Source organism: Molothrus ater, chromosome 29 (genome assembly GCF_012460135.2).
Source record: "Molothrus ater isolate BHLD 08-10-18 breed brown headed cowbird chromosome 29, BPBGC_Mater_1.1, whole genome shotgun sequence".
NCBI classification, from domain to species: domain Eukaryota; kingdom Metazoa; phylum Chordata; class Aves; order Passeriformes; family Icteridae; genus Molothrus; species Molothrus ater.
Window position 1 is genome coordinate 1,330,494 of NC_050506.2, and position 8,228 is coordinate 1,338,721.

The 8,228-nt window shown below is 52.2% G+C and overlaps 1 protein-coding gene across 2 annotated transcripts; it reads left to right on the forward strand.

Annotated features, from left to right (window-relative positions):
- Positions 1 to 261: 261 nt before the first annotated feature.
- On the forward strand, positions 262 to 3,534 carry TXNIP (thioredoxin interacting protein). Of its 2 annotated transcripts, XM_036397858.2 has the most exons (8): positions 262 to 705; positions 1,226 to 1,298; positions 1,402 to 1,549; positions 1,825 to 1,927; positions 2,019 to 2,275; positions 2,383 to 2,539; positions 2,654 to 2,802; positions 2,887 to 3,534. In XM_036397858.2, the coding sequence occupies exons 1-8, from the start codon at positions 456 to 458 to the stop codon at positions 2,944 to 2,946; spliced, it is 1,197 nt and encodes a 398-aa protein (XP_036253751.1). In that variant the 5' UTR covers positions 262 to 455; the 3' UTR covers positions 2,947 to 3,534. The 2 variants fall into 2 exon arrangements, with proteins under 2 accessions (XP_036253751.1, XP_036253750.1); XM_036397857.2 differs by having other exon boundaries at positions 2,654 to 3,534.
- Positions 3,535 to 8,228: the final 4,694 nt, after the last annotated feature.

The window sequence follows — 8,228 nt, forward strand, 5'->3', positions numbered from 1 at the left end:
AGCTGTCACTCCGCCCCCGTCCGTCCCGCCCCCACTGAACACGCGCGGCTTTCCTTCACACGCTGTCCACGCTCCCCGGCCGCTGCTCTGATTGGTCAGTGCTGCCGTAAACAAGCCAGCGGCAGCCAATGAGCGCGCTGATCACGCGAGCAGCACGCCCGGCCACGCGCCCTCAGCGTGGAGGGCCCGGGAGCAACAGGCGCGGGCGGGGGTGGGCGGGCCCCCCGAGCCTATAAAAGGTGGAGACAGCTGCGGTTCCCTCAGAGCGCTCAGGTCCCGGGGCAGCAGCTCCTGTGGGAACTTCGCAGCGTCTCTCTAAACAAAGCCTTCGCTCCCTTTTTTCCTTTTTTTTTTTTTCTTTTTCTTTTGCCCCGGGCGGATTTTTGTTGCCCTACGGGGATAAAACCCTGCAGCCCTTACTTGATCAAACCCTTCATCCTCGTCCTACCCCAGCCATGGTGATGTTCAAGAAGGTGAAGAACTTCGCTGTGGCCTTCAGTGAGCCCGACAAGGTTTACTTCAGCGGGGACAAGGTGGCCGGGCGAGTGCTGGTGGAGGTGGCCGAGGTGACCCGTGTCACCGCCGTCAAGGTGCTGGCGTGTGGCGTGGCCAGGGTGACCTGGGCCAAGGGCCCGGCCCAGTGCCGGCAGGAGATGGAATACCTGCGCTTCGAGGACGTGCTGGCCCTTGAGGAGCAGCCCACAGGTGAGGCCATGGGGCTGGAAAAAAGGGGTGAGGGTGGCCTTAAATGTTGGTTTATAAAGCCAGCCGAGCTCAGGGGTTGGTCACAGGAGAGGTGCGGTGAGGCTGGATGGGGTAGGGGGTTTGGGAGAGGCGCAGCCTTAACGCTGTGTCTGGAGTTCGGAATAAAAGAACCAAATCTAGGAAACCTTAAGCAACTTGGCCAAGCCAAGTCGAAGTTTGGGAGCTAAAGGACAAAATCAGAGCCTGAGGAGCTGCTGTGGCCTGTTCTGACTCCACAGGGGTTGGGAACATTGGTGGCACGGTCGGGGCCGGGCACAGGATCACACCCTGGGGCTGGAGCTGGGAGATAAAGGGGAAACTGGAGCTGGGGTGGAGCCACCGGGACGCTCTGTTCTGCCCCGGGGTGTTGGTGAGGCGAAGGGACAGAACACGGGGTTCCCGGCGTGTGCACAGGTGTTGGCCAACACCCTCGGAGCTGAGGGATCACCCTGATGATCTCCCTCCCCCTTTTCTCCTCCAGATGAGGACGGCTCAGTCATCCTGAGACCCGGCAACAAGTACGAGTACAAATTCGGCTTCGAGCTGCCCCAGGGGTGAGTGTGAGGCAGCAGCTGCCACCGGGGTTAAATTAAACTGGAATTAAACTGGGAAAATCCAAGTGTTTTGGCTCTGGAGTGACCTCCTGTCTGTCTCTAGGCCCCTGGGCACCACCTTCAAGGGGAAGTATGGCTCTGTGGATTACTGGGTGCAGGCATCTCTGGAGCGTCCGGCCTGCCCCACTCAGCAGATCAAGAAACGCTTCGAGGTGATGGATCCTGTGGATGTGAACACCCCAGAATTGCTGGTGAGCCCCTTTTCTCTCTCAGGGCTGGTGAGAAAAGCCCTTGGGGAGGGTCAGCCCAAGCCAGTGGTGGCTTTAATCAGATCCGGGCTGAGTTGGGATTAAGGGTGGGATTAAGGAGTTGTGGATAATTCCAGAAACTGACACTGGGTGGGGCGTGTGGTGTAGTCCAGGGCAATTCGAGGCTTGGTTGCAAAAAGGGGAAGGGGAAAAAGGAGGAAGGAAGGGTGGGAAGGACGAGATGGGGGCCGGTGTTTGACTGTTCCCTCTCCCCACAGTCTCCAGTAGCAGCCAAAAAGGAGAAGAAGGTGTCGTGCATGTTCATCCCAGATGGACGCGTGTCCGTCAGCGCCCAGATCGACAGGAAAGGCTTCTGTGAAGGTGAGGATTGCTGGGAACGGGGAACTGGAGCGGGGGGAAGCAGCGAGGGAACCCCAAACACCGTTAACCAGTGGGGCATTCCCTTTGGCAGGTGACGAAATCTGCATTAACGCCGACTTTGAGAACACCTGCTCGCGCATCGTGGTGCCCAAGGCGGCCATCGTGGCCAAGCACACCTACCTGGCCAACGGGCAGACCAAGGTGTTCTCCCAGAAACTCTCCTGTGTTCGTGGCAACCACATCATCTCTGGCACCTCAGAGTCCTGGCGTGGCAAAACCATCCGTGTGAGGAAGCTCAAGCCCTCCATCCTGGGCTGCAACATCCTCAGGGTGGAATATTTCCTGCAGGTGAGTTCCCATCTCCTGCTCTCACCTGGGGGATCTTTCTCATCCTGGGGTTTTGTCTTACAGATCTCTAAATTTTGGGTTTGGTTTTTTGGCTTTTTTTTTTGCAGATTTATGTCAGCGTGCCGGGCTCCAAGAAAATCATCCTGGAGCTGCCCCTGGTCATCGGGAGCCGCTCGGGCATCGGCAGCCGCAGCTCCAGCATGGCCAGTCAGACCAGTTCCGAGATGAGCTGGGTGGACCTGAACCTGCCCGACGCTCCTGAGGGTGAGCAGGGTGGGCTGCACACGCCCAGGGCGGGATCCCCTCTCCTTGCTGGGCTCAGGGTGCGTGGATCCCCCCCTCCCCGAGCTCAGCGGTGCCTCCTGCTCCTCCCCGCAGCTCCCCCGTGCTACCTGGACATCGTTCCCGAGGATCACCGGCTGGAGAGCCCCACCACGCCCCTGCTGGACGATCCCGACGGCTTCGACAGCCCCATCTTCATGTACGCGCCCGAGTTCAAGTTCATGCCGCCCCCGACCTACACGGAGGTGAGCGCGGCGGCAGCGCCAGGGCAGGGACCGGGCGGAGCTGGGGCCGCCTGCCCGGGTTCCTCACCCTCCTCCCGCTCCCAGGTGGATCCCTGCGTGCCCAACAACAGCAGCAGCAACAACGCCAACAACAACATCCAGTGAGCTCCACGCCCGCACCCGGGAGGGCTCCGGACTCGTGTGCGTGCCACAAACCTGCGGCACATCTGGGAGAAGGGGGAAGAAAACGCCACATTCCTGAGGAGCTGCTGCATTTCCCGAGGGATCCCTGCATTTCCCGAGGAGCTGCTGCATTCCCCGCCTCGAATCTCGAGGGAAAACGACACCAAAAAAAAAAAAAAATTAAAAAATCCCTTGGAGGACTGTGGGGGAAACGAGGCAGGTCCAGCAGGGAGAGCGCGGCTGTCGTGGTGCTTGTCCTGTCGCGACACGTGCGACAGGCGGGGAGTTGTGGTTTTGAATGAATTCCATCTTGAATTTCGGGACTCTGGGCGCCCCCGCCGAGGGGAGAAGGAGGCGCTGTGACCTTGGGACATCGTCGGTCCGTCCTGTCGCGACACAAAGTCGGTGTCGCGACCTTTTTCTACTCTGGTTTTTTTTGTATATAGCGTTTGTGGGGAGGGGTGTGTGTGTGGGTGGGGGGGGGGAAGCACAAAAATGCAAATTTTGTACTTTTTCTTGGCCCCTGGGGGGCGAAGTTTGTAATAAAGTTGTAATAAATAAATGAAATTATTCTCTTGCCCGGTGCACGTCTCGGTGTGGGTGGGAGGATGGCAGGAATCAGGAATGGAAATTAAATTTTTTAAATTATTTTCCCAATTTTTTGGGGTTTTTTTTTTTAGGGGGTTTTCTAGGAGCAGCCCTGGGAGGGATTTCCTGGTTTTTCCAAGAGGAAAAAAAAAAAGCAAAAAAGCAGAAAAAAATATGCAAGGAAGGGAAACTGAGGCACAGAGGGATGAAAACTGGGGGAGTGGGGAAACTGAGGCAGGGCAGTATTCCTGCTTTTTTTCTTTTTTTCTGGGGGGGCTTTTGGGGTTTTACTGGTTTTGTTTCAGAGGAAAAAAGCAAAAAAAGCTGAGCAGAAAAATAAAAAAAAATAATACAAAGAAGGGAAACTGAAGCAGCCATGGGAGTATTCCTGCTTATTTCTGGGGGGGGGGTTTGGGGTTTTACTGGGTTTTTTTTCAGAGGAAAAAAGCAAAAAAGCTGAGGCAAAAATAAAATAAAATACAAAGAAGGGAAACTGAGGCAGGGCAGTTTTCCTGATTTTTTTTCTTTTTTTTCTGTGGGGAGGTTTGGGGTTTTACTGTTTTTTTCAGAGGAAAAAAGCAAAAAAAAGCTGAGGCAAAAATAAAAAATAAAATACAAAGAAGGGAAACTGAGGCACAGAGATGACAACAGGCAGAGTGGGGGAAACAGGGAAACTGAGGCAGCCATGGGAGTATTCCTGCTTATTTCTGGGGGGGGTTTGGGGTTTTACTGGGTTTTTTTCAGAGGAAAAAAGCAAAAAAAGCTGAGCAGAAAAATAATACAAAGAAGGGAAACTGAGGCACAGAGAGATTAAAACAGGCAGAGCGGGGAAACTGAGGCAGGGCAGTTTTCCTGATTTTTTTCTTTTTTTCTGTGAGGGGGTTTTGGGGTTTTACTGGTTTTTTTTCAGAGGAAAAAAAAGCAAAAAAAAAGCTGAGGCAAAAATAAAAACTAAAATACAAAGAAGGGAAACTGAGGCACAGAGAGATTAAAACAGGCAGAGTGGGGGAAACTGAGGCAGCCATGGGAGAATTCCTGCTTTTTTCTGGGGGGTGTTTTGGGGTTTTACTGGGGTTTTTTTTTCAGAGGAAAAAAAAGCAAAAAAAAAACCTGAGGCAAAAATAAAAACTAAAATACAAAGAAGGGAAACTGAGGCAGCCCCGGGAGCGCTCCTGCTTTTCCTGCCTTTTTTAGGCGCTGCTGCAGCGGCCCGGGCTCGGGTTCGGATCTGGGTGAAAGGCTGAGGTGTCCGGCACCAAGGCCACGACCTTGGCTTCGCTCCTCGCCCTTTCTCCCACTTGGAGCCCCCAAAATTCCTGTGCTGGGCCCTCCTCTCCCCCCCCGGTTTTATCCCAGGGTTTTTTGTTTTTTTTTTAATGGAATTTGAACCATTCTGGTCCCCGGCCAAGGAGGGAAAAGGTCACCCCTGCTCCGGGCCAGGATGGGCTGGGCTGAGAGAAAGGGGAGGCGCAGAGAGCCCAAAAAAAAACAGGGAGATGATCCCAGAAAGCGCAAAAAATCAGAGAGATGATCCCAGACAGACCAAAAAATCAGGGAGATGATCCCAGACAGACCAGCCCCCCCCCAAAAAAATTAGGGATACAGAGCAGGGCCCCCCCCAAAAATTAGGGGAGACACTCCCAGTCCCCTAATGGTCACCCCACCCCCTGAAATTGTTGATTTTCCTCACCTAAAATTGTTGATTTTTTCCCCCTGAAATTGCTGATTTTTTCCCCCCTAAAATTGTTGATTTTTCCCCCTAAAATTGTTGATTTTTCCCCCATAAAATTGTTGATTTTTCCCCCTAAAATTGTTGCTCTTCCCCCCATAAAACTGTTGCTTTTCCCCTCTGAAATTGCTGATTTTTCCCCCCATAAATTGTTGTTCTTTTCCCCCAAAATTTGTTGATTTTCCCCCCATAAAATTGTTGCTTTTCCCCCCTAAAATTGTTTTTTTTTTCCTCCTGGAATTGTCGATTTTCCCCCATAAAACTGTTGATTTTTTCCCCCTGAAACTGTTGATTTTCCCCCCTTGAAATTGTTGACTTTTCCCCCTAAAATTGCTGATTTTTCCCCATGAAATTGTCGGTTTTTCCCCCCATAAAATTGTTGCTTTTCCCCCTGGAATTGTCGATTTTCCCCCATAAAATTGTTGATTTTTTCCCCCTGAAATTGCTGCTTTTCCCCCCTAAAATTGCTGACTTTTTCCCCCCTAAAATTGCTGACTTTTCCCCCCTAAAATTGTTGATTTTTCCCCCCTAAAATTGCTGACTTTTTCCCCCTGAAATTGTTGATTTTCCCCCCTGAAATTGTTGATTTTTCCCCCCTAAAATTGCTGCTTTTCCCCCCTAAAATTGCTGCTTTTCCCCCCTAAAATTGTTGATTTTTCCCCCCTAAAATTGCTGACTTTTTCCCCCTGAAATTGTTGATTTTCCCCCCTGAAATTGTTGATTTTTCCCCCCTAAAATTGCTGCTTTTCCCCCCTAAAATTGTTGATTTTCCCCCCCTAAAATTGCTGACTTTTCCCCCCTAAAATTGTTGCTTTTCCCCCTGAAATTGTTGAATTTCCCCCCCTTAAAGGCTCCCATCCCCACCCCAGGGCCTGAACTCTGCCCCCCTCCTCCCCATTTTACAGCCCTAATTAAACTAATTAAAGGCCATAACCTCTCCTCATTATCCCCGTGGGTGCCGGGGCAGCTTTGGGGGGTTCAGCCTGACCCTCCCCGGGTTTTTTTTTGGGGGTGCCCCCATTGTTTGGGAGCACAGGGGGCGGAATTTGGGGTGGGATCCGAGGGGAGCCACAGGGATTTGGGCACCTTGTCCAGCCCCAAATCCTTCTCCAACCTTGTGGGGACAAATCCCACCTTAAAAATGACAGATTTTTGCCTGGAAAAGAGGGGAAAAAATAAAGGGGTAAAAAGGGGTTTGGGAGCAGCTGGAAGTTGAGGGTGGCTGGAATGTGCTGGAATGTTCGTGGCCACAAACAGGAACTGGAGAGGGAGGGGGGGACCGGCATGTGACAGTGGTGTGAGCAGCCCTGAGGCACAAACTAAAAAACCCTGCTAAAAAACCCACAGGAAACGTCCCAAAAACTCCTCAGCCCCGCCCCAAAAGATGGATTTTATTAGGAAATAATATTCCTACCCCACCACATCAAAAGAAGCTGTCAGTCCCCCCAAAAAATGGCTGAGTCCCCCCCCCAAAAAATGGTTCAGTCCCCCCAAAAAATGGCTCCGTCCCCCCCCCAAAAAATGGTTCAGTCCCCCCAAAAAATGGCTCAGTCCCCCCCCCAAAAAATGGCTCTGTCCCCCCCCCCAAAAATGGCTCAGTCCCACCAAAAAATGGCTCTGTCCCCCCCCCAAAAAATGGCTCAGTCCCACCAAAAAATGGCTCCGTCCCCCCCCCAAAAAATGGCTCAGTCCCCACAAAAAATGGCTCAGTCCCCCCAAAAAATGGCTCAGTCCCCCCCCCAAAAAATGGCTCAGTCCCCACCAAAAAAATGGCTCCGTCCCCCCCCACAAAAAATGGCTCCGTCCCCCCAAAAAATGGCTCAGTCCCCCCAAAAAATGGCTCTGTCCCCCCAAAAAATGGCTCTGTCCCCAGCAAAAAATGGCTCAGTCCCCCCCCCAAAAAATGGCTCCGTCCCCCCAAAAAATGGTTCAGTCCCCCCAAAAAATGGTTGTCCCCCGCACCCCAAAAAATGGCTCAGTCCCCCCCACCCCAAAAAATGGCTCAGCCCCACCCAAAAAATGGCTCTGTCCCCCCCCCAAAAATGGTTCTGTCCCCCCCACCAAAAAATGGCTCTGTCCCCCCAAAAATGGCTCTGTCCCCCCCAAAAAATGGCTCTGTCCCCCCCCACCCTAAAAAATGGCTCTGTCCCCCCTAAAAAATGGCTCAGTCCCCACCAAAAAATGGCTCAGTCCCCCCCCACAAAAAATGGCTCTGTCCCCAGCAAAGATGGTTCAGTCCCCCCCAAAAAATGGCTCTGTCCCTCCAAAAAATGGATCAGTCCCCCCCAAAAAATGGCTCTGTCCCCCCCCAAAAAATGGCTCAGTCCCCCCAAAAAATGGCTCAGTCCCCACAAAAAATGGCTCAGTCCCCACCAAAAAATGGCTCAGTCCCCCCAAAAAATGGCTCTGTCCCCCCCAAAAAATGGCTCAGTCCTGCCAAAAAATGGCTCAGTCCCCCCCCCAAAAAATGGCTCAGTCCCCCCCAAAAAAAATGGCTCTGCCCCCCCCCCAAAAAATGGATCAGTCCCCCCCAAAAAATGGCTCAGTCCCCCCCAAAAAATGGATCAGTCCCCCCCAAAAAATGGATCAGTCCCCCCCTAAAAAATGGCTCTGTCCCCCCCCACCAAAAATGGCTCTGTCCCCACAAAAAATGGCTCAGTCCCCCCAAAAAATGGCTCAGTCCCCTTCAAAAATGGCTCAGTCCCCCCCCCAAAAAAATCCACGTTTTCTCACATCCATGAAAAAACAAATTTGCTTTTTCCTCCCCCAAAATCCACCTCATCGCCTAAACCCCTAAATGTATTCTTTGAAAAATTACACCTTCGCTCTTTGCCCCTTCAAAGTTTTCCACAATAAATCACTTTGCTCCCTCAAAAGTACCCAAAATGTACTTTTCCCTCCCCAAAAATACGTTTTTTACCCCCCAAAAGACATCTGGACCCACAAG